General features: G+C 41.6%; 1 protein-coding gene across 1 annotated transcript in view; it reads right to left on the bottom strand.

Moving 5' to 3' along the window:
* Window positions 1-26,681, bottom strand: part of pola1 (polymerase (DNA directed), alpha 1) — a 230,735-nt gene that overhangs the window by 186,027 nt on the left and 18,027 nt on the right. Inside the window, exons 12-19 of the mRNA XM_078409144.1 lie at window positions 24,131-24,247; window positions 23,971-24,045; window positions 22,776-22,914; window positions 15,462-15,616; window positions 13,068-13,152; window positions 11,551-11,612; window positions 3,987-4,076; window positions 731-847 (exon numbers count right to left, since the gene is read on the bottom strand). Coding sequence (XP_078265270.1) covers window positions 731-847; window positions 3,987-4,076; window positions 11,551-11,612; window positions 13,068-13,152; window positions 15,462-15,616; window positions 22,776-22,914; window positions 23,971-24,045; window positions 24,131-24,247 — 840 coding nt within the window. The remainder of the gene's footprint in view (window positions 1-730; window positions 848-3,986; window positions 4,077-11,550; window positions 11,613-13,067; window positions 13,153-15,461; window positions 15,617-22,775; window positions 22,915-23,970; window positions 24,046-24,130; window positions 24,248-26,681) is intronic.

The raw sequence follows: 26,681 nt of genomic DNA, 5'->3' as shown, positions 1-26,681 counted from the left end.
CACATAGACAGCACCCGAAGTCAGGACTGAACTTAGGTCTCTGGCGCTGTGAGGCAGCAGCTCTTACCAGCTGTGCTTCCGTGCTGTCCTCCTAGCTTCAAGAATAACCTAGCCCCTCACTACTACAACGTAATTTGTTTGATTAATTCACCTGATAAATGTTTAAAAAGGAATTCCAATGAATTATTTACAAGCATCCAATTTAATGAATAGTAATATCACAATGATGTGGACACCTTTATTAAGGTAGTAAATCCTCTCCAGTAACTGAAATTAACTTTTTAAAAAACCCAGCATTTTAAAGGTTACTGCGAGAACATCACACCAAGCCCCACTGAACAATTTTTATAACATTAGCAATACTTATTCTCACAACTTAGCATTAAGGGTGTCATTGTACAGATTGCTAATTTATGTTTTTTTTAAATGTAGCTATGATGACAAGTGTTTTCTCCTTCACTTTGCATGTGGGATAATACTTAGCATTCCCAGGTCACATATTGTGTGGGTTTCCATTAGAGTGGTAATGGCATTCCATTATTTAGTCTGTTAGCATATATCAAGTGCATAATGATACTGGGTTAAAAGCATTTTTACCAATATATGCGGCAATCTACTTCCATTACTTGTGCACATTGCTGTTTAAACATAACTATAACTTCATTTATTTTATTGTCGCTCTCTGGCAGATTGTGAATTTCTCATTCGGAGAAAGCCAGATATGCCTTACCCCAAGTTTAGGCATAGCAGATCTCCTCAAGCGGCCAATCTTTGACCAGTGAGGAACTTTGCAGGCATTAATTCTTTGTAGCAGGACGTCAAGATCAAATCCATAAATATCATGGCCCTGAAAGTAAGGACAGACATTTAATAATAACATTCACTCAACAACAAGCCAATAACCAAGATTTTCCAAAGAAATGCTGGCAGTTCGCTGCTGAAGTATCATAAGATTGGACCTCCCACTAAAACACAGAAGGCTGTACTCCAGGGCACTTCAGCGTGAAGCAGTGGAGTGCAATTATCTGCAATTCCTCAATGCTTATGTGTGGTCTAAAATAAAAACAGAAAATGCTGTAAATACTCAGCTGGTCAGGCCATGTAAATTGGAAAAAAAAACAGGGTCAACATTTAAGTTCTGAACTGAAGAAGTGACAGGATATATAGAAACAAAGAACAGCAGATGCTAGTTTAAACCAAAGATAGATAGACACAAAGTGCTGGAGTAACTCAGCGGGTCAGGCAGCATCTCCGGAGAGAAAAGATGGTGACGTTTTGGGTCGGGACCCTTCTTCAGACTGAAAAGGGTCCCGAAACATCACCCTTTTTCTCCAGAGATGCTGACTAACTTACTTACTCCAGCACATTGTGTCTATAAGAGACAGAAGCTTGTTAAGCTGCATGGAGAGTGGAGGGGATGTCTGCAAGTGGTTTAAAGCCAAACAGCAATCTTCTGTCCTCTAACCAACTTAATAAACTTCTTTTGTTTCCTTCCCAGTTCTGATGAATCGTGTTTCTTTACCCACAGATGCAGCTTGTCACGCTGAGTGTTTCCAGTATCGGCTCTTTTTATTTTAGATTCAGTTCATGGAGTTTATTTTTCCATTTGTGCTTATGAGTGGGCACTGTCTGTTGCAGCAGCTCCATTAATGTCAATAAAGAAGAATGGCTGCATGGGTATGGAGCAACTTTTTACATTCAGTTTACTTGCACGTTTTTAATTTGGAAATCTTTTAAAATTAAGAGTTTTAGACAATAGGTGCAGGAGGAGGTCATTCGGCCCTTCGAGCCAGCACCGCCATTCAATGTGATCATGGCTGATCATTCTCAATCAGTACCCCATTCCTGCCTTCTCCCCCTACCCCCTGACTCCGCTATCCAGCTCTCTCTTGAATGCATTCAGAGAATTGGCCTCCACTGCCTTCTGAGGCAGAGAATTCCACAGATTCACAACTCTTTGACTGAAAACGTTTTTCCTCATCTCAGTTCTAAATGGCCTACCCCTCATTCTTAAACTGTGGCCCTTTGTTCTGGACTCCCCCAACATTGGGAACATGTTTCCTGCCTCTAACGTGTCCAACCCCTTAATAATCTTATACGTTTCGATAAGATCTCCTCTCATCCTTCTAAATTCCAGTGTATACAAGCCTAGGCGCTCCAGTCTTTCAACATATGATAGTCCCGCCATTCCAGGAATTAACCTAGTAAACCTACACTGCACGCCCTCAATAGCAAGGATATCCTTCCTCAAATTTGGAGACCAAAACTGCACACAGTACTCCAGGTGCGGTCTCACTAGGGCCCTGTACAACTGCAGAAGGACCTCTTTTCTCCTATACTCAACTCCTCTTGTTATGAAGGCCAACATTCAATTGGCTTTCTTCACTGCCTGCTGTACCTGCATGCTTCCTTTCAGTGACTGATGCACTAGGACACCCAGATCTCGTTGTACGTCCCCTGTTCCTAACTTGACACCATTCAGATAATACTCTGCCTTCCTATTCTTACCATGAAAGTGGATAACTTCACACTTATCCACATTAAACTGCATCTGCCATGCATCCGCCCACTCACAGAACCTGTTCAAGTCACCCTGCAACCTCATAGCATCTTCCTCACAGTTCACACTACCACCCAGCTTTGTATCATCTGCAAATTTGCTAATGGTACTTTTAATCCCTTCATCCAAGTCATTAATGTATATTGTAAATAGCTGCGGTCCCAGCACCGAGCCTTGCGGTACCCCACTAGTTACTGCCTGCCATTCTGAAAGGGACCCATTTATCCCCACTCTTTGCTTTCTGTCTGTCAACCAATTTTCTATCCATGTCAGTACCCTACCTCCAATACCATGTGCTCTAATTTTGCCCACTAATCTCCTATGTGGAACCTTGTCAAATGCTTTCTGTAAGTCAAGGTACACCACATCCACCGGCTCTCCCCTGTCAATTTTCCTGGTTACATCCTCCTTAAAAGCTGTCAATAGTGCAGAATATCAAAGACATCCTGAAACATTCAATGCCTTGTGCTTTGACACCTGCCGAAGTCAGGGCATGGCTTTATTGTTGTGATTAGTTTTGGTCACTCATGGGACTATTGTGCGGCACAGTGGCGCAGCAGTAGAGCTGCTGCCTTACATTAGTGCCAGAAATCCGGGTTCAATCCTGACCTCGGGGGCTGTCTGTACAAAGTTTGTACATTCTCCATGTGACCACGTGGCCTTTATAATAAATAACTGTCAAATAATGTCGCCTATCCATGCCCTCCATTGATGCTGCATGACCTTGAGTTACTCCAGCATTGTGTTTACATTTATATTAACCCGAGCTAACTTTATAGTTAATTATCTATACTTTACTTTCCACACTTGCATGTCCGCCACAGTCTTGGCTCCATGAACTGAAGTTGTTTTTCCATCTTCTGCAAATCTCTTTTCTAAGCCATTAAGACGCCATCAATGACAGCATTCACTATGAAAATCGTGCACCCAAATAACCCTCACATCTGCACACCATGCCTACTCATTTCCCATATTACCAAACATAGTAATTTGGGTGATTTTATTTGGTCAATTATTGCTAAATATTTTAATCAACAAGTGGGTCACGTTGTTCTCAAGTTACAGAAATAATTTTGATAAATTAAGAACATAATAAATAATCAGAAGCAACCTCAAAAAAATTTTTATAACCATTCCAAAGAAAGTTAGACATTAACATGAAGTTCAAAAAACTCAGAAGCAAATCCAATTAAACTTGTTTGGCCTGGATATACTTGGACACAGACATTCTGAAAAGGCAGCACTCCAGAAATTGGGGATGATTTGTGCCACGTCAGTACAGTGGTAAATAGATACAAAACCTTCAGCATTTCTGTAATTAAATATCCACGGTGGTGACCACACTTTTCACTGGTAGCTGTGAACTTTATTATTCATGATCTCTTGGGTCGACATTAGACAATAGTACTTAAAATTTTCGACTCACCACAAGGACATCAGGGTCAATCTTGTGAATCTTTGCCAGGAAAAAGCCCAACAGAGTCCTCTCAGTAGCAGCAATCTCAACTTTGGCATTCTGGAACCAAAACATAAATCAACTCAAAGGTTTTAATTAAAGCACAACTGCTTTTTGTCTAGAATTTAAACAAGCAAGTTAACGCACCCTCTCCATGCTGACACTGGGTCATTGCTAAACGTTCAGCTGAAATGAAGGAGGTCTACTTTGAGAGACCAAGCGATCACTTGGAATGCAGGCAGTTTAAGGTTTTCTGATTGTTGTTCACTGTTACTTTTGATGCAGCCAGCATACATCGGTTTTCTTAAAAAAACATTTCTACTCCGTAAAGTATTTCAAATATTTTTAACAATTACATATGCTATTGTTAATTAGCCCGAGTTTTTCAATAGGAAGTATATACTTATTCAGAAGAGCTGAAATTTATTTATTTGACAGGGCTGACGGATCAGCCATTTTAGAAGTGGGGGCTAAATATCAAGCTTCTGAATGTTATTACCGTCAGTACAAAGTAAAATCAAGCTAACAAGAAGGTTAAGTCACTTTTAAAATTAAAGCAGAAATTAAATACCTCAACTAATTTTGTCACCAGGCACATATAGTGCCCTCCATAATGTTTGGGACAAAGACCCATCATTTATTTATTTGCCTCTGTACTCCACAATTAGACATTTGTAAGAGAAAAAAAATCACATGCGGTTAAAGTGCACATTGTCAGATTTTAATAATGGCCATTTTTACACATTTTGGTTTCACCATGTGAAAATTGCAGCAGTGTTTATACATAGTCCCCCCAATTTCAGGGAACCATAATGTTTGGGACACAGCAATGTCATGTAAATGAAATTCATGTTTCATATTTTGTTGCATATCCTTTGCATGCAATGACTGCTTGGTCTGCGATTCATGGACATCACCAGTTGCTGGGTGTCTTCTCTGGTGATGCTCTGCCAGGCCTGTATTGCAGCCATCTTTAGCTTATGCTTGTTTTGGGGGCTGGTCCCCTTCAGTTTTCTCTTCAGCATATAAAAGGTATGCTCAATTGGGTTCAGATCGGGTGATTGACTTGGCCACTCAAGAATTGACCATTTTTTAGCTTTGAAAAACTCCTTTGCTGCTTTAACAGTATGTTTGGGGGATCATTGTCTTGCTGTGGAATGAACCGCCGGCCAATGAGTTTTGAGGCATTTGTTTGAACTTGAGCAGATAGGATGTGTCTATACACTTCAGAATTCATTATGCTACTACCATCAGCAGTTGTATCATCAATGAAGATAAGTTAGCCAGTACCTTCAGCAGCCATACATGCCCAGGCCATAACACCCCCACCACCGTGTTTCACAGGTGAGGTGGTATGCTTTGGATCTTGGGCAGTTCCTTCCCTCCAGGTTTTGTTCTTGTCATCACTCTGATATAAGTTAATCTTTGTCTCATCTGTCCACAAGACCTTATTCCAGAACTGTGGTTGCTCTTTTAAGTACTTCTTGGCAAACTGTTACCTGGCTATCCGACTTTTGCGTCTAACCAGTGGTTTGCATCTTGCAGTGTACCCTCTGTATTTCTGTTCATGAAGTCTTCTGCAGACAGTGGTTATTGACAAATCCACACCTGACTCCTGAAAAGTGTTTCTGATCTGTCAGACAGGTGTTTGGGGATTTTACTTTATTATAGAGAGAATTCTTCTGTCATCAGCTGTGGAGGTCTTCCTTGGCCTGCCAGTCCCTTTGCAATTAGTAAGCTCACCAGTGCTCTCTTTATTCTTAATGAAGTTCCAAACAGTTGATTTTGGTAAGCCTAATGTTTGGCTGATATCTCTAACAGTTTTATTCTTGTTTCTCAGCCTCATAATGGCTTCTTTGATTTTCATTGGCACAACTTTGGTCCTCAAGTTGAAAAACAGCAATAATAGTTTCCAAAGGCGATGAAAAGACTGGAGGAAAGACTAAGTGCTGAGAGCTTTCTTATACCTGCATTAAGAAGGCATTTAAACACACCTGAACAATTACAGACACCTGTGAAGCCATGTGTCCCAAACATTATGGTGCCCTGAAATGGAGGGATGATGTATAAACACAGCTGTAATTTCTACAAGGTGAAACCAAAATGTATAAAAATACCCTTTAATAAAATCTGACAATGTGCACTTTAACCATATGTGATTTTTTTTCTATTACAAATCTCAAATTATGGAGTACAGAGCAAATAAATAAATGTTGGGTCTTTGTCCCAAACATTATGGAGGGCACTGTAAAAATAACTTTAAAACCAGGTCACAATACTGTAGAATGTCCATTGCACTTTAAGGATGAGGGACTACATTATCTGCTGCAATCGTTTCAGACAGTAGAGGGCACAAGCAAGTTAACATCTCTGTGTGGACTTTCAGATGGCAATGTCAAAACTTGAAGCATTACAATGTTGTTCATGGTTCTTTTCTGATCAGCTGGGTGCTGCCAACACATTCGTTTTGAGATTGTTATCGTCATGCTTCCAGTGCATTCACCTTTTAAATCTATGATCAGACTCCCAGCTTGCAAAAACCTTCGAAGTTTCATCTTGACTTTTGAGAATATATTTAGCAAACCTATCCAAAAGACCCACAGCTCAAGACACTCATCTTTCCTTTTAGTTTGTTTATAGTATTATTCACCACATTTAAAAAACAGTAAAATTGATGACCAAGAGTAACAATATTTCACTTTTTCTTTAAATACAACATGGCATGTCTGCCATGTGATATTGGGTTATGAAAACAGCTAAATTAGCCATTTTATTAACAAATAGGGAGAAAATGGTGCAGCTGCCAAAATAATTGGCCACCATAATTCAAGGCAAATATTTGCTAAAATATTTTTACATTATGCTTTGTAAATTAAAATGGATCTTATCCTGATTAGTCGTCAGCGCAACACAAAATTCATCACAAAACCATCCAATAATGTGTCTTCATGGCCATTTTGACCCAGCATCATTGATTTTTTTCCTGCACTTTTAAAACCTTTTTCCCAATAATGTTCTGAAAATAATTTGCCTGGGAGAAGTTCAAACTGTTCATGAAACGCAGAATTACAGTCAAATTGTATTGGGTGTGGAGTCACGCCCCAAAACCTTTTTGCAAAGCCACTTGCTATCAATGCAAAATTTGAATGAAAGCTGAACACGCCCCATGGTGAAGCTGAGCAAGACCCATCCAAAAGCCCCTCCCTACCCTTCCCTCGGATATTCATACAGTTCCACTGTTGGATTGAACCCCATTACCGGATGGAATATAAATGTTTTTTGGGGCCAAGTCTCAGACCCAATATGTAGAAGAGAAAGAAGTGAAAAGAAATAAACTGAGAATAAGAAATGATGGGTCCTTTAAATGTGTATATTTTAATGCTAGGAGCATTGTAAGAAAGGTGGATGAGCTTAGAGCCTGGATTGACATCTGGAAGTATGATGTTGTGGCGATCAGTGAAACATGGTTGCAGGAGGGTTGCGATTGGCAATTAAATATTCCAGGATTTCATTGTTTCAGATGTGATAGAATCGGAGGGACAAGAGGTGGGGGTGTTGCATTGCTTGTCAGGGAGGATATCACAGCAGTGCTTTGGCAGGACAGACTAGAAGGCTCGATTAGGGAGGCTGTTTGGGTGGAACTCAGAAATGAGAAAGGTTTAGCAACACTTATAGGGGTGTATTATAGACGGCCAAATAGGGAACGAGAATTGGAAGAGCATATATGTAAGGAGATAGCAGATATTAGTAGTAAGCACAGAGTAGTGATTGTGGGTGATTTCAATTTTCCGTACATAGACTGTGAATCACATTCTGTTCAAGGACTGGATGGTTTGGAGTTTGTAAAATGTGTGCAGGATAGTTTTTTGCAGCAATACGTAGAGGTACCGACCAGAGAAGGGGCAGTGTTGGACCTCCTGTTGGGAAATGAGACGGGTCAGGTGTCGGAGGTATGTGTTGAGGAGCACTTTGGGTCTAGTGATCACAATGCCATTAGTTTCAATATAATTATGGAGAAGGTCAAATCTGGACCAAGGGTTGAGATTTTGGATTGGAGAAAGGCTAATTTTGAGGAGATGAGAAAGGATTTAAAAGGAGTGAAATGGGACTATTTTGTTTTATGAAAAGGATATAATAGAGAAATGGAGGATATTTAAAGGTGACATTTTGAGAGTACAGTCTTTATGTCCCTGTTCGGTGGAAAGGAAAGAATAATAATTTGAAAGAGCCGTGGTTTTCCAGGGAAATTGGACACATGGTTCGGAAAAAGAGGGAGATATACAATAAATATAAGCGGCAGGGAGTAAATGAGGTTCTTGAGGAATATAAAGAATGTAAAAGGAATCTTAAGAAGGAAATTAGAAAAGCGAAAAAAAGATATGAGGCTGCTTTGGCAAGTAATGTAAAAGTAAACCCCAAGGGGTTCTATAGATATGTCAATAGAAAAAGGATAGCGAGGGATAAAATTGGTCCATTAGAGAGTCAGAGTGGACAGCTATGTGCTGAGCCGGAAGAAATGGGGGAGATATTAAACAATTTCTTTTCTTCGGTATTCACCGAGGAGAAGGATATTGAATTATGTGAGGTAAGCGAAACAAGTAGAGTAGTGATGGAAATTATGAGGATTAAAGAAGAGGAGGTACGGACACTTTTGAAAAATATAAAAGTGGATAAGTCTCCAGGTCCAGATAGGATATTCCCTAGGACATTGAGGGAAGTTAGTGCAGAAATAGCAGAGGCTATGACGGAAATATTTCAAACGTCATTAGAAACGGGGATGGTGCCGGAAGATTGGCGCATTGCGCATGTTGTGCCTTTGTTTAAAAAAGGTTCTAAAAGTAAACCTAGCAATTATAGACCTGTTAGTTTGACGTCTGTGGTGGGAAAATTAATGGAAAAGATACTTAGGGACAATATATATAATTATTTGGATAAACAAGGCCTGATTAGAAACAGTCAACATGGATTTGTGCCTGGAAGGTCACGTTTGACTAATCTTCTTGAATTTTTTGAAGAGGTTACCAGGGAAATTGATAAGGGCAAGGCTGTGGATGTTGTCTATATGGACTTCAGTAAGGCATTTGACAAGGTTCCACATGGAAGGTTGATTAAGAAGGTTAAATCGTTGGGTATTAATAGTGAGGTAGCAAGATGGATTCAACAATGGCTGAATGGGAGATGCCAGAGGGTAATGGTTGACAATTGTATGTCAGGTTGGAGGCCAGTGTCTAGTGGAGTACCCCAAGGATCTGTGTTGGGTCCACTGTTGTTTGTCATTTACATTAATGATCTGGATGATGGTGTGGCAAATTGGATTAGTAAATATGCAGATGATACTAAGATAGGTGGTGTAGTTAATAATGAAGTAGAGTTTCAAAGTCTACAGAGAGATTTGGGCCTTTTGGAAGGGTGGGCTGAAAGATGGCAGATGGAGTTTAATGCTGATAAGTGTGAGGTGCTGCATTTTGGTAGGACAAATCAAAATAGGACGTACAGGGTAAATGGTAGGGAATTGAGGAATGCAGTGGAACAGAGGGATCTGGGAATAACTGTGCATTGTTCCCTGAAGGTGGAATCTCATGTGGATAGGGTGGTGAAGAAGGCGTTTGGTATGCTTGCCTTTATAAATCAGAGCATCGAATATAGAAGTTGGGATGTAATGTTAAAATTGTACAGGGCATTGGTGAGGCCGAATCTGGAGTATGGTGTGCAGTTCTGGTCGCCAAATTATAGGAAGGATGTCGACAAAATGGAGAGGGTACAGAGGAGATTTACTAGAATGTTGCCTGGGTTTCAGCACTTAAGCTACAGAGAGAGGTTGAACAGGTTGGGTCTTTATTCTTTGGAGCGTAGAAGGTTGAGGGGGGACTTGATATAGGTTTTTTAATTTTTAAGAGGGACGGACAGAGTTGACGTGGGTAGGCTTTTCCCTTTGAGAGTGGGGAAGATTCCAAGAAGGGGACATAGCTTCAGAATTGAGGGACAAACGTTTAGGGGTAACATGAGGGGTAACTTCTTTACTCAGAGGGTGGTGGCTGTGTGGAATGAGCTTCCGGTGGAAGTGGTGGAGGCAGGCTCGATTTTATTATTTAAGAGTAAATTGGATAGGTATATGGATAAGAGGGGATTGGAGGGTTATGGTCTGAGAGCAGGTAGATGGGACTAGGTCAGAGAGAGTGGTCGGCGTGGACTGGTAGGGCCGAACGGGCCTGTTTCCGTGCTGTAGTTGTTATATGGTTATATGGTCTTACGCATCAAGGCATTCTCACTCAATATACTTTCCCTGCGTAGAAAGGAACTGCAGATGCTAGTATACACCGAAGTGCTGGAGTAACTCAGTGGATCAGGCAGCGTCGCTGGAGAAAAAGGACGTTTTGGGTCGGGAAGAAGGGCCCCAAAATGGTTGGGAAAACAAATGAGACCTTCCAACATTTGATTTTATAAATTCATAATTTTGATGTCCAAATTCAGAATTTTACATTAAAATTCATAATATGGTGCGTAATGCAACTTTTCGGCAAAATAAAAGTAAGCACGCCAGGGAAGGGGGGATTTCTCGTGGAACTCCTAACAACCTCTAACGGCCAAATTGACAAATTGAAATTACCGACTGTTCTGCGGAAAAATGTGAGGTGAAATCGGAATGGCGGAAATGAAATAAGAAAGCGGAAACTTTCCGCCAAATTCGGAAGGGTTGACAAATGACAATTTGCAAGTCAAACCTGAAGGACTAAAGCATTTAAAACCAACTCAAAAAACACCCAGCAGACATAATTAATTAAATAACAGAAGGAAAACACTTTACATTATGTTGACAACACCTAAAGCAAGTATTAATTTGTTCTTTTAAAATTACTTCACCAATATGTAAAAGCCAGCAAAATGGCCTCCTCTTTTGTAAGAAACTAATACAAAACATCTATTTATTCAATTGCCCATCGTGAACCAAATTAAATTGTACTATTAAAATTTGATAGAAAAAGGTTCTCCGTTTGCCTAGTTTGTCTCCTCCTGAAGAAGCCAAGTATTATGTTATTCCCACCGAGACACAACAATCAGCCGATGAATTTCAGCAGCAGTCCATGTGAGCAAGTGTCAGGGGGCTATAACACTGAAGGTGAGTGGCCCTGACCCATACACTCCGCTGGGGACACTGGATATGGGTACACTTTTATTTTGCTCAACTTAATAAGTTACTATCTATTCATCTAAATCAGTGCAGATGGTAATGGACCCAATGGTACCCTTCCAATATTCCACAAGGCAATGTACCTCAACTCCCCAAACGGCAGTTCAGAGAAGATAACCTTGATCATATTTTTTTGTTCCAGCTTCACACATTTGTCAATTAGTCAGGTAGATCTATCAATTTATTTGAAGGTAATTTTCTGGACCAGTTGAAATCCTGTTAATATATTCAACGTGCAGACAACTTAGAGAATAAAAGTACAATCTGTACAAAAATTGGGATAAAACGGCATTTAATAATTTTACAAAAGCAATACAGACAGAAAGAAAAACAAAAATCACTCACTTTCCTTGTCAACACTTCCCGGAAATCATAAGGGAAAATGCAGTCACTGGGCTTGCAAATGGCTAGAAGGGGAGGAAGCATGAATGTTTTAACAAGATTTTCAGCGTCGGGTTCCTTCTTAAGAATATGGTTAACAAATAAACACGAAAAATCAAGGAACCACATTCTCTACTGATGTACATATTCAAGTTTTTTTTTGTTTTCTTTAGTTTAGTTTATTGTCACAAGTACCGAGATGCAGTGAAAAGCTTTAGTTGTATGCTAACCAGTCAGCAGAAAGACAATAAGTGATTATAATCGACCCTTCCACATTGCACAAATGCTGTTACGAAACATGTATTTATTTAATTGCCCATCGTGAACCAATTTAAATTTGTACTATTAAAATTTGATAGAAAAAGGTTCTCCGTTTGCCTAGTTTGTCTCCTCCTGAAGAAGCCAAGTATTATGTTATTCCCCCCAAGACTAAAAGGGATTTAAAAGAGTTGAGCGATTGTAATGTGTGATTGCAGATCCACTTCTGTGACCAGCACACAAAGAGTCGCCTGGGTTGGCACCATCTTGGATCAATCTCATTGCTCATCAATGGATCAAGCTCATCACTCCCAAAGACACTGACATTCATAACATTCTGATGTCCTCTGGGACAAAGGCCAGCTTCCAGAATTGGGCATTTCAAAAAGTAGACAAAATTAATTAAACCCATGAGGACAAGAGACTGCAGATGCTGGAATCTTTAAGCAAAAAGCAAATGGCTGGAGGAACTCAGTGGGTCAGGCAGCATCCATGGTAGGAAACGGACAGTGAACCGTTTGGATTGGGACCTGACAAGTCGGCTGTCCATCTCCCTCCATGGATGCTGCCTGACCCACTAACTTCCTCCTGCAGTTTGGTTTTTTAATGAAGTGCATGCTTGAGTGAGACAACTGGGCCAGGCTGCAGGAGATGTTAGCATAAGCATAACTCAAAGGAGTGACAGCCTAGCTGGTGATAACATTAAATGCCCAGATGCCAATATTGAAAGGTTTTATCATTACTTGCTTGTCACCCAAAGCCAAGCTACATATCAAGTGTGAAAGATCCAAAAATAAGTAAACTTCCAACTGTGGCTCTTTATAAAATAGTGCGCTAATCATCCCAAAATGCGATAAATACAAGAGCATTGTGGAAAGAAATTATAATTTTGCACTTAGGGTCAACATTATGCGTAGGTTGCACCAGAGCAAAACTTCAAAAGCTGTCTTTACATTCAAAAAACATTGGCAAAGGTGCAATTGGTATGAATTACTGGTACTGCCATGCCGATGAATAATTAAATGGATCGCGACTAACCAAACTCATTTCATTAAAAAATATCTCGGTACAAGAGTGACTTCATTACATGGCGCCTGGCTCAACTTAAGCCCAACCTTGATACTAGGTCTGCTTTTAATACTGATGCACCTCGCAGTCCTATCCTCCAATAAAATAATACAAAAGCACATGTCTACGTTGAATACTTCCTTGAAGATACCCACCACAGAAGTGAGCCTGGAACGGAGGCTGGGGTGCAGCTTTGTCCAGTGGAAACTTGTGATGAACTAAAGCTGCCAAGGCCACAATCTGCAACAGAAGGAGATGGATAAATAGATTCTGTCTGGAGGCTTACCATGAAAGCACTTCTTTAAATTGCATACATTGTAAATCACAGCTAAAGTCGTCTTGCTTTGTTCTGCCTGTGATTCATTGTTATTTTTATGAGTACACAAATTACAGAGAACATCAGTCTGAAGAAGATTCTGATATTAACGTAAGCAGGGTTTCATTACCAATGAATCAGCGTCAAACACTTGCCCAAAGCATCCACACTGAGTGTTCATTATATTCTGTTAACCCAGGGAACTTTGCCATTTCAACATAAACATTAAGTGAAATATGGTACCATTCTTGCATCTGAGTGAGAAGATCCTGTCCCATTCCAGAGACATCAGCACAAAAGGTGCAGTGGCACAACAATGGAGTTGCTGCCTTACAGTGCCAGACCCAGGTTTGATCCTGGCAAACTGTGCTGTCTGTACAGTTTGTACATTCTCCCAGTGACCATGTGGGTTTTCTCCAGGTGCTCCGGTTTCCCCCCCACATTCCAAAGATGTGCATGTTTCTAGGTTAATTGACTTCTGTAAATTATTCCTAGTGTGTAGGATAGTGCTAGTGTACAGGGTGATCGCTGGTCTGTGGGTCGAAGACCCTGATTCTATGCTGCATCTCTAAACTAAACACAAGGCTAACACTTTGGCGCAGCACTGAGAGCATGCAATCTTTCTGCTAAATGATTACAAAGAAGCCTTATGTGGAAGCAAAAACTTCAAGAACCATTCCAAAGAGATGGCATTGACCAGATTGTGTAAATGTCACCATACTAACACACAAGTTAAAGCAGGAACAGTCGAACTGTCAACTTCACGCAATCCGCTGATAACCTTTCACCCCCTTGCCTCTCAAGGGGCTAAGTGGAAATCTCTCCCACCCTGCCCCAAAAATATTCTGCTTCCACCATTGTACAAGAGGTACAAAGACATTGGGAGAAAAAACTCCACCTGTCTTTCATGGATGACCCCTTATTTCGAGATTCTCCTGGAAGAGGAAACATCCTCTCCACATCCACCTGTCAAGACATGTCAGGGTTTTAAATGGTTCAGTCAAGACTTCTCTCGCTCCAGTGAATACAACGCAGTCTGCCCAACCTTTCCTCATTAGAGTCTTACAATCATACAGTGTAGAAACAGGCCCCTCGGCCCAACTTCCCCAATCACCTTAAACCCATGCCCTTTGACTCTCGATTCCCCTACTCTGGGCAAGTGACACTGCACGTCCACCTATTTCTCTCGTGATTTTATACACCTCTATAAGATCTTTAGGCAAAGCCCAATGAACATCACAAAAGGAGGGTCAAAGGTCAATTTCACAATTGTTTGTGGGACCTTGCTTCTCCACAAATTAGCTGCCATATATCTACTCTACACCAGGGACTACAATCCAGAGGCAATTTGTTAACTAGTTTAGATTATTGTCTTGCGTACCGAGATACAGTGAAAACCTTTCCTGTTGCGTGCTATCCAGTCAACGGAAAGACTATGCATGATTACAATCGAGCCGTCCACAGTGTACAGATACAGGATAATGGGAATAACATTTAGTGCAAGACAAAGTCCAATTAAAGATAGTCCAACAGTCTCCAATGAGGTCGATGGTTGGTCAGGGCTGCTCTATAGTTGTTGATAGGATGGTTCCATTGCCGGATAACAGCTGGGAAGAAACCGTCCCTGAATCTGGAGGTGTGTGTTTTCACACTCCTATACCTCTTGCCTGAGGAGAGAGGGGAGAAGAGGGAGCGACTAGGGTGAGGCTGGAAGCAACTTGGGACGATCCAAGGCTGGATAAATGTAAATCTCAGCACCATGAAGTTGTTTTACTTGTTATCCAAACACCCAACAAGCAATTGGCAGTTCATTCAGCTGAGCTTGAGATGGAGACTTTAGCTCCATTTGCTCAGATGCAAACAATTTACAAATTGAAGTGATTGATAACAAAACAGTCTGATCAGAGTCTCTATCAGTCAGTAGTGAATATTTAGTGATGACAATCAGGTTGGGGTTTTTTCCTGCTGAATTTGACAAGAGACCGTACAATGCTTGAACATTTCTGAACAAAAACCCTTCTATTCGTGCTTTGAGTACTAGCCCAGAACTAAACCAACTGAAAATATTAACGTTCTGGGGTCATTTTTATTTGATGAACTGATCTGAAAAACAAGATTCTTATTGAGCCTTTGGGTTTATTATTATTGAAGCGCCAACACTCTCAGCGGTTAGAGTTGACAATTGGGGACTGACAGAAGGATTTGTCAGGCGGAAAACCCTAGCTCTGTTTACCTCATTCTGATGAGTTCTGGAATTCTGCACGGTCTTCATGCTGATTGCCATTGTGATGAGAGGAGGGGGGGGCAAATCCTTCACCACAGTCAAGTGATCAGGTTTCAGTACCACAGCCTCCACTTTGCACCAACTCATTGGTTGATTGGGGAGTTCTAAAAAGGAAAAGACAGTAGGATATGTTAATGCAGAAGAACCCATGTTAAACTTTAACTTTGCATGCATAAATAACCATTCTTCCCGGGGCGATTCAGCCAAACTAAACTGACGGCCAGTATTTTACACAAGACACCCAAGGAATTGCAGATGCTGGAATCTTGCAGAGACATAAAGTGCTGGAGTCACTCAGCAGGGCAGGCTGCATCTCTGGAGGACACGGATAAGCGACATTTCAGGTAAGGTCCCTTCTAATTTACACGAATGGCATCTAAGTTACACTGACCAGAACTGTTCATTCTCTTTAACTCTCCTTTCACGAACCCCTTGAACTCACAAGACATTTCCAAGGGACTCGATTTACTCCCGATTTCCATGTATTAGTGACCACTCAAATTTCATTGATATCATCATTGGTTCCTTCTCCTCAGATACTAAACCAACTCTTCTCCCCTAAAATCATAACATTTTACTTCACAGAAAGAGGCTATTCAGTGCACAGCATTTCCTGAATCAGAACTAAACTTGCCGAGTCCAATATTCAGGGATTTGATTCATTTCAAGTCCACTGCCAAATGTGAGCAAGGCTCCTGCTTCTATTGCCTTTTGGGTTAATGTGTAACAAATGCAGTAACTTGCTATGGCTGGACATGGCTGGCTCATCATGAATTCAGAATGGATCTCACTGGTCTCCAGTGCAAAACTCACCAACGGCAGTGAGATACTGTTATCTAGTGACAAGAAGATGTCACTAGATAACATACCAACATGCCCAATTCCAAATACAGAAAGTCAGCAATGATAAATTCAGTGCCAATCTACGCAAAATGGCAATATTAACGCAACAGTAACAGTGCCATTTGGAGATTTGGACAGATTTGGAGTGAATTTGTTGCTGTTGCCCATTGAGACTGGGTTATATCCAAATCAATGCAGAGTGGAACAAAATAATTTGGCATTGCTCACATTGCAAGAACTTACGATAAAGTTATCTTTCCCAACCCACAGAATGTTAAATGTTCAAAGGACAACAGGGAAAGGATCCCACATTATTAATGGGAAGATGAATGCCTTTTGAATGCATCCTCATGAATTTCTTGTGGCAGTTTAGGAGCTACAAAAACAGAGTTTGAGAAACACAATAAATGGCAAACAAAAAGATTTTAGACCCACTTGCATTACATGTGTTCCCAATGATGACACAATATAAGAGCTGGAGAACTGAAAAATGCTAAACCTGTATTTATGTAATTATCTTGACAGAGCAATCAGAGACCACTTAGAGTATCATAATAGTGCTAAAGACAAAGTTAAATGAGCTATGTGATGCTAGAGCTGAATTTTCATATGCATAACTTGTTGAGAAATATTTTGCTTCTGCAAAACCACGACGAATTGAGAAAGCAAGTGGAAGATTATAATTAATTCTCCAATGGGCATGAGCACAGTCACAAGAATCAGAAGAACCAGAAAATCCAGAGTTTGAGCTCTATGTGATCATAATGCACAAGGCCAGAATGGGAGTTTAAACAAAATCACCCACGATTGTTTCACCTGACAGCTGTGTCCCCCTGCAAAAAAACTAACTGTGGAGGCACAGTGGAGCAGCGGTAGAAACATAGAAAATAGGTGCAGGAGTAGGCCATTCGGCCCTTCGAGCCTGCACCGCCATTCAATATGATCATGGCTGATCATTCAGCTCAGTAGCCTGCACCTGCCTTCTCTCCATACCCCCTGATCCCTTTAGCAAAAAGGGCCACATCTAACTCCCTCTTAAATATAGCCAATGAACTGGCCTCAACTACCTTCTGTGGCAGAGAATTCCACAGACTCACCACTCTCTGTGTGAAGAACTGTGTAGAGTTGCTACCTTATAGCGCCAGAGATTTGGGTTTGAACCTGACTACGAGTGCTGCCTGTACGAAGTTTGTACATTGTCCCCGTGACCACGTGGGTTCTCTCCGAGTGCTCCGGTTTTCTCCCACACTCGGTTGGCCAAAGGTCCTGTTTCCACACTGTATCTCTAAAGTCTAAAGATAGACACAAAAAGCTGGAGTAACTCAGCGGGACAGGCAGAATCTCCGGAGAGAAGGAATGGGTGACGTTTTGGGTCGAGACCTTTCTTCAGACTGGTTAGGGATAAGGGAAACGAGAGATATAGATGGTGACGTGGAGAAATAAAGAACAATGAATGAAAGATATGCAAAAACGTAACGATGATAAAGGAAACAGGCCATTGTAAGCTGTTTGTAGGGTGAACATGAGAAGCTGGTACGACTTGAGTGGAGGAGGAATAGAGGGAAGGCCGGGGCTACCTGAAGTGAGAGAAATCAATATTCGTACCACTGGGCTGCAAGCTGCCCAAGCAAAACATGAGACGCTGTTCCTCCAATTTGCGTTTAGCCTCACTCTGACAATGCAGTACTCTAAAGTTTACTTGTATTTAAAAAATTTGGCACCTGAAATTGAGCTACTACGAACAGAACTGATCTACCAAAGTCTATATTAAAAAGTCATCTCGTTCAAGTTGCAGCTCAAAATTAGTCAGACGTTTTAGTGCAATGGGGGAGGCACAGCAGGAATCACAGAAGGTGAGAAATGTCTGATCATCTTGTTGATGAAATAATTCTTCAGAAAGAATATAAAATGCAGAAAATAAGACCATGCACGAAAGGTCAATTTGCCTGGCAGAAACACCACTGTTGTTGGGCAAATTACAGATGGTGAGGAGTCAGAGCATAGAAGTGAGATCCATTGACTGACCAAATGGTGCCAGCACAACAACCTGGCACTCAATGCCAGTAAGACTAATGGACTGACTGTGGACTTTGGAAGAAAGATGAGGATCCACAATCCTGTCTATATCGACGGGACGATGGTGGAGAGTCAAAAGCTTCAATTTCATGGGTGTGCATATTTCTGATGATCTTTCCTGGACCCAGCACAATGGTGCAATTATAAAGCAAGCGCATCAACACCTCCATTTCCTGAGGAGATTGCAGAGATTCACTATGTCAGAGAGGAATCTCTTAAACTTCTACAGGTGTGCGGTGGAGAACGTATTGACTGTTTGCATTACGGCCTGGTTTGGCAAATTAAATGCCCAGGGGCAAAGACGACTGCAAAAAGTTGTGAACGGTGCCCAGTCCATCACCGGCTCTGCCCTCCCCACCATTGAAGGGATTTACCGGAGTCGCTGCCTCAAAAAGGCAGCTAGCATCATCAGAGACCCACACCACCCTGGCCACACACTCATTTCACTCCTGCCATTGGGAAGAAGGTACAAGAGCCTGAAAGCTGTAACATCCAGGTTCAGGAACAGCTTCTTCCCTACAGCCATTAGGCTATTAAACACTTCAACTTCCAAATAAGCTCTGAACTACAAGGCTATTATTGCACTATTATTATTTGTTTTTTTTAATGTATACGTATGTGGGCTTGTGTCGGTGTGTGTGTATATATATATATATATATATATATATACACATACACACACACTAATATATATATATACACATGTGTGTGCATAGTAAGGAATAGCAGATGCTGGTTTAAACCGAAGACAGACACAAAAATCTGGAGTAACTCAACGGGACAGGCAGCATCTCTGGAGAGAAAGAATGGGTGACGTTTCGGGTCGAGACCCTTCTTCAGACTGGTTAGGGATAAGGGAAACGAGAGATAGACGATGATGTAGAGAGATAAAGAGCAATGAATGAGAGATATGAAAAAAAGTAACAATGATAAAGGAAACAGGCCATTGTAAGCTGTTGGTCAAGTGAACACGAGAAGCTGGTGCGATTTGGGTGGGGGAGGGAGAGGAGGGAGGGAATGCCGGGGCTACCTGAAGTTAGAGAAATCAATATTCATACCAATGGGCTGTAAACTGCCCAAGCAAAATACGAGATGCTACTCCTCCAATTTGTGTTTAGCCTCACTCTGACAATGGAGGAGACCAAGGACAGAATGGTCTGTGTGGGAATGGGAAGGAGAATTAAAGTGTTTAGCAACGAGGAAATCAGGTAGGTTCAGGTGGGCTAAGCGAAGGTGTTCAGCGAAACAATCGCCCAGTCTACGTTAGGTCTCGCCAATGTATAAGAGTCCACATCTGGAACAACGGATACAGTAGATGAGGTTGGAGGAGGTGCAAGTGAACCTCTGCCTGACCTGACCTGGATCCCTGGACAGAGTCGAGGGAGGAGGTAAGGGGACAGGTGTTGCATCTTCTGCAGTTGCAGGGGAAGGTACATGTGCAGAGGAAGTGTGTGTGTATTTATTTCTGTCATGGGCCTCCTCCATTGTCAGAGTGAGGCCCAGTGCAAATTGGAGGAACAGCACCTCATATTTCGCTTGGGTAGCTTACACCCCAGCGGTATGAACATTGACTTCTCTAACTTCAAATAGCCATTGCTTTCCCTCTCTCCATCCCCTCCCACTTCCCAGTTTTCCCACCAGTCGTACTGTCTCCGACTACATTCTATCTTTGTCCCGCCCACTCCCCTGACATCTGTCTGAACTGTCTGACATCAACCCGAAACATCACCCATTCCTTCTCTCCAGAAACCAAACGCAGGCGCGGCGATCGTTTCGCTCCACACCTTCGCTCAGTCCGCCTCAACCAACCTGATCTCCCAGTGGCTGAACACTTCAACTCCCCCTCCCACTCTGACCTTTCTGTCATGGGCCTTCTCCAGTGCCATAGTGAGGCCCACCGGAAATTGGAGTAAACAGCACCTCAAAATTTCGCTTGGGCAGCTTGCAGCCCAGCGGTATGAACATTGACTTCTCCAACTTTAGATAGTTCCTCTGTCCCTCTCTTCCCCTCCCCCTTCCCAGTTCTCCCTCTATCTTCCTGTCTCCACCTATATCCTTCCTTTGTCCCGGCCACCTGACATCAGTCTGAAGAAGGGTCTCGACCCGAAACGTCGCCCATTCCTTCTCTCCTGAGATGCTGCCTGACCTGCTGAGTTACTCCAGCATTTTGTGAATAAATACTTCTCCAGAGATGCTGCGTCCCACGGAGTTATTTCAGCATTTTGTGTCTACCTTATATATAAGGTAGACACAAATACACGTGTCTGTGTATGTGTGTCTGTGTGTATATCTATATATATATATATATATATATATAGTGTGTGTGTGTGTGTGTGTGTGTGTGTGTGTGTATACGTGCGTGCGTGTGTCCATGTGTATATGTGTGTATGCGTCAAGTTTGCAGACGACACAACGGTGATCGGGCTTATCACCAACGGGGATGAAACAAACTATAGAGCAGAGGTGCAGAACCTGGCGGACTGGTGCTCGGATAACAACCTGTCCCTAAATACCACCAAGACCAAGGAGCTGATCATCAACTTCCGTAGGTCACATAACGGGGAATATGCCCCGATCTCTATCAACGGGGACAGTGTGGAGAGTGTCCAGCTTCAAGTTTCTGGGAACTCACATTTCGGAGGACCTAACATGGTCCAATAACACTGCTGCGCTGGTCAAGAAGGCACAACAAAGACTGTTCTACTTAAGAACACTGAAAAAGTCTGGTCTACCCCAACAGCTGCTGACGACCTTCTACCGCTGCACCATAGAGAGCATCCTAACGCATGGCATCCCTGCACGGAGGCAGAAAGGAAAGCTCTACAGCGGGTAGTCCATAGAGCTCAGAGGGCCATCGGAACACAGCTACCAGACTTGGAGGGCATCTACAACACACGATGCCTCAGAAAAGCCACCAGCATCCACAAAGACTCTTCACACCCCTGCAACAGTCTGTCGAACTCCTTCCATCGGGCGGACGATACAAGGCCTTCTACGCCCGCACCTCCAAACTCAGGAACAGCTTCATCCCCAGGGCCATAGCTGCTATGAACCTGTCCTGCTGAGCCGGATGGCCACAACGCATAGATCAACTTGCACTTTACCCTGTCTAAAAACTGTTACAATTGTTTCGTTTCGTTGGGTTGCTGTTAATTACTTAAATTATTGCATTGTATGGGAGGCGCATTCCCAATCTCGTTGTACCCCTGGGTACAATGACAATAAAGATATATTGTATTGTATTGTATTGTATGTATGTATGGCCGAGGGCTGATTGTAACACGCAGGTACCTTTCCCTATTCCTGTACATTGAGGCACACCAACAGTGAGCTTCTTGTAGCTGGTTGTGGCCGCAAGACTCGAATCCTTTCAACTTTGTACATTTCAACTTGGTACGGTCTGGCCCTGTACAGCCAACTGCTGGCGCTTTTGTTATATTTGCCTAATTGGTGATTTGCTACCGCATCACTGCTCATCAGGATAAAATGCTGAAATGTAATTGGCAAAAACGATGGGGAAAGGTTTAATGGGAACCTGAAGGGGAACTTTTTCCACTCAGAGGGTGGTGGGTATATGAGACGAGATGCCAGGGGAGGTAGTTGTGGCAGGTTCGATAACAAGATTTAAAAGACACTTGGACAGGTACATGGGCTGGAAAGGTTTAGAGGGACATGAGCCAAATGCAAGCAGGACCAGCTTAGACGGGGTTTCTTGGTCAGCATGGGAGAGTTGAGCTGTGTGGCTCTATGACTCTCATAACTCAATTCTAAAATAACGTCCCCAGTAAATGTGGCATTGGAAAACAGAGCAGTGTGTGCTGAAGTGGTTGATCTGAGCATACTGGGTTTCAATTTACAGCAAGCGAAGAGGGGCTAATCCTTAATCACACTCCTGCAGTGATCTGATATTCAGGCATATTTCCCACATACGAGTAAGATAGTGATCATCTGGTGCCCCTGACTATCAGCCACTCTACTGAAACTTCAGAAGTAGTAAAGGGGTGGAAAAAACAGTCTGGTTTTCCAGATAAGGTGCTAAACCAATATTCCATCTGATCTCTCAAGTGGATGCCATTAGATCCCGTGACAATGTCTGAAGGAGACAAAGCATCACAGACATTAATCGCACAAATGAAAAGTCCATCATCTGATGTTTTATCACACTGGCAACGTGCTCTGCAGAGGTTGGCTGGTCTACTGCCACTATTGAAATCTTGGTGACAATTTTAAAAAATTGCTGAGCGGCATCGGACATGGACTGAAATCAAGGTGGTGGGGCACAGGTGAGAATTGTTTTACTCAACGTCAGATGAAATAGTTCAAAAAGAAAATGGGTAATCTTACGTGGAGCCTTGAATTCCAGCCAGCTCGGGCCCTTGATCTTCCGGTTGAGGAGCAGAAGCTCAAGACTGGACGTATTGGTGCCAAATACATGTGAAAATGTTTCCCCTTTCAAGTCTGAAGGAAGTGGAGGTAGGTCAGCCTGCACCAAGGAACAGCAGCAATCAGACACATTTCATCGACTATAACTAGGATTACTCAACAATGAGATGTACACGTTTGTGGAGTACCACCAACTAAATGCTCACGACGATTTTCAGGTTTGTCAACAAAATACTGAATAAGCAGCAGTCCCAAGAGACTGGGGCTTTGGTTCTGTTCATTGCATAGAATTTACAGCACAGCAACATTTGATCAAATCACTCTGAGTAACAACAAAAAAAAAAGAGATAGTCACCTTATCTTCATTATTAATGGGTTTACGATTAGCAAGTTTCTAACCAACAATATTTTAGAGGTCACCGTTGATTAAATTGGTTGACTGGTTGATAGATTCAGCATTACATTGACTCGTTAAATGGGGGGTCACCATCGACTCCACAGTCAAAAAGGCCCAACAGAGGATGTACTTCCTGCGGCAACTGAGAAAACACAATCTGCCACAGGCAATGATGGTCCAATTCTATACTGCCATCGTAGAGGCTGTCCTCACCTTCTACATCATGGTCTGGTTTGGCTCAGCCACCAAGCACGACATCTAGAGGTTGCAACGAATCGTTCAATCAGCTGAGAAGGTTGTTGGCTGCAACCTTCCCACCATTGTACACTGCAAGGGCCAGGAAGCGAGCGGGCAAGATCATCTCTGACCCCTCTCACCCTGGCCACAAACTATTTGAAGCACTTCCCTCTGGAAGGCGACTCCGGACTGTCAAAGCAGCTACAGCCAGACATAAAAACAGCTTTATTCCACGAGTAGTAGCTCTACTCAATAACCAAAAGTCTGTAGTCTCTTTTTGCTCTGGTGTATTTCACTCACATGTTTAAACTGTAATGTTGTATTCTTAATGTTTTAATGTTTTATGCTTTATTCTTAATTGTTTACTGTATGTTCGTGTTATTACTTTTGAGCGGAGCACCAAGGCATATTCCTCATATGCATACACTCTTGGCCAATAAACTTATTCATTCATTCACCTAACAATTTTTTTTAAAAAACACATTGCATTTAAATAACTGAGAGACTTTTCACGGTACTCACTGCATATTTGATTTCCAAGTATTCACAATTTTCAGGCACATCTGGAATTTCAAAAGCATACTTTTTCTCCACTTTCTAAAAATTGAAACATAATCACATCGGTGAACCCATGGGATATAAATTGACCATCTGAATTCTGGACACTACAACATTCACCAACCTTGGATTTGAATTTCATTATTCTGTATCTTTCCGAAATTGCTTCACTGAATTCCTGATAAACATCCAGTATACCCACAGGCGTTTCTGTGTCCTTGCCAGTTTTAAGATTTAACCGCTGAAAAGAATTCAGAAATTAATTAATTGATTATCTTTTTTTAAATAAGATCCAAAAATCAGTAAAGGAAACAGGCCCTTCAGCCCAATGAGTCCATGCCGACCATCGATATCACCCATTTACACTCGTTCTGTTATCCCACTTTCTCAAAGGGAAATCAGAGGGATAGTTGAGCCCTATTCTTCTGTTAGCACCGATGATGTTTTGTTTTTTGAACCGAGTCACAAAACTCAAAGATTAATACCAAAACTCCTTTGGTGTCAAATGTAAAGGCTGTACTTGCTGGCATAGCTTGGCAGACTGGAGAAGATTGGTTAATTAGCCTGTCATTCCAGTTTCCTTGCTGTACTGCTGTATGCAAGTGACTGCAATTGATTTTGCACGCAGCATGTACAATAAGCCATTCTCCACTTACAGCAGTCCTCTGGAGAAAATAATCTTCCTTCCAATGGGATATATTGCAGTAGCTGTTTTATCTACTGTTCTTCGTGTATTATTTTATGAGCAAATTTATTTTTTATTGTGGAGGCAAGGATTCAGTGCAAATGAGGCAGTAAAATAAATTAATATTACTGAAGACCTATAGGTAAAGAAGTCGAAACAAAAATGGATAAATCTCAGGGGGTAGCTCTACATCCTCAAATTTTGAAAGGACTGGTTATGGAGATTGTACGATTGTCATCTTCCAAAATTCTGCAGATTTTGGAATGATTCCAGTAGATTGTAGCAGCAAAGGTGGCCCTACTACTTAAGAAAGGAGGGAGAGGGAAATCAGTACATCAGTAGTTGGGAAAATGCTATAAATTTATCATTTGTTATCAAAATACTTACGAGTATAATAATTATTTTATTCCCAAAATGCTGGAGTAACTCAGCAGGTCAATGTGAATAAATCGATTTGTACCAGCATCTGCAGTTATTTTCTTATACTACGAGTATAATAATATGGTTGGGCAGTCAACTAGGATTTAACAAGGAAAATTCATGTTTCACTGATCTCCAGTATTCTTTGAGAATGTATCCAAGAGCACAGGAGGAGAGGACCAGTGGATGTGGTCATCAAAGGTAGAGCACTTGGAATTGGCAATGGTGTACAACGATGGATTGAGAATTTGTTGTTATAAAGAAATAAACAGGCACTTCGCATATGGGCAGACAGATTGTTGGCAAGCTACTACATCAGTGATTTGGCAATGGGGACTAGACATATCATTTCCAAGTTAGAGGAAGACAAGAAACTAAGCAGGGATGCAAGTGGTGATGAGGATGTGGAGAGATATCAAGAAGATATGGATACCTGCGTGAAGGGGCAACAATATAACAAATGTAAACAAAATAGCAATATAGTACCATGTGAAAATTTGTGAGCATGTTCACTTTAGTAGAAAAATAAGTAATAGTGACTATTTTTAATGGTGAACGATTGAGTGATGTTGATGTTGGGAGGGACTTGCGTCCTTGTAGAGAAATACTGAAAGGTAACATACAGGTAAGTGCAGGCAATTCCGAAGATAAATGGTATGCTGCCTTTCATTGCTGGAGGAGGAGTACAAGCTCAGAGATGTCTTACTACATTTATATTGGGCCATTGGGAGACCACACCTGCACTGTGGCAATCAATTTTGGTTTTCATACCTAACTCAAGGATATACTTGCTACACAGGAAGTCAGAGAAGGCTCACCACGTTGGTTCTTGTGATTGCAGGTCTGTCACACGAGGAGAGATTAAGTAGGCTAAGTTTCTATTTGCTAAAGTTTAGAAGGATGTCTGGCAATTTCGTTGAAACATAGAAATTCCTCAATGGCTCACCAGGATAGTTGTGAGGAAGATGGTTTCAGGAAAAAGAGCCTGGAACTCTTCATCCCAAAGTAAGTGGGAAATAACACAGGATTGCAACGAGAAGAAATGTAATCACCCAGAGTGGTGAATCTTTGGAATTTTTCTTTACCCTCGAGACCTCTGGAAGTTCAGTTATTTATGATTTCCAAAACAAAGTATAGTGGTTCTCCAGCTTTTCGTGGAATCACAGATTGTTGGTTGAGGATAGGAAACTAGTGTTCAGGTACAAGGTCAGTCATGGTTTTGTTGTGTGGTTAAATAGCTTTCTCTTGTATCTATTCCCACCCAACATCATAGCCTAATGCAGTATTGTCAATAAGTACTGCTTTTTTTTGTAAAATGTCAGCACTCATTCTGTGTTTATGTCTATAGTTGAGTTTGAACTCAATCTCTTAATTTACAAGAAATTATAAAAGTGAAATCAATTTCTTGGGAGACGATTTAATAGATCCAATAAGGAGACATCACTGACAGTGGAAATTTAAAGTTTTTGCTTTAGAACCAAAAAAAAAACAGGATTTGCATTGGCGGAACATATTTTAGTAAACAATTAAAATTAAATACATTTTAAAATGTTACGACTCAATTAGTTAT

Source organism: Rhinoraja longicauda, chromosome 12 (genome assembly GCF_053455715.1).
Source record: "Rhinoraja longicauda isolate Sanriku21f chromosome 12, sRhiLon1.1, whole genome shotgun sequence".
NCBI classification, from domain to species: domain Eukaryota; kingdom Metazoa; phylum Chordata; class Chondrichthyes; order Rajiformes; family Arhynchobatidae; genus Rhinoraja; species Rhinoraja longicauda.
This window is presented reverse-complemented; position numbering and strand designations above follow the sequence as displayed.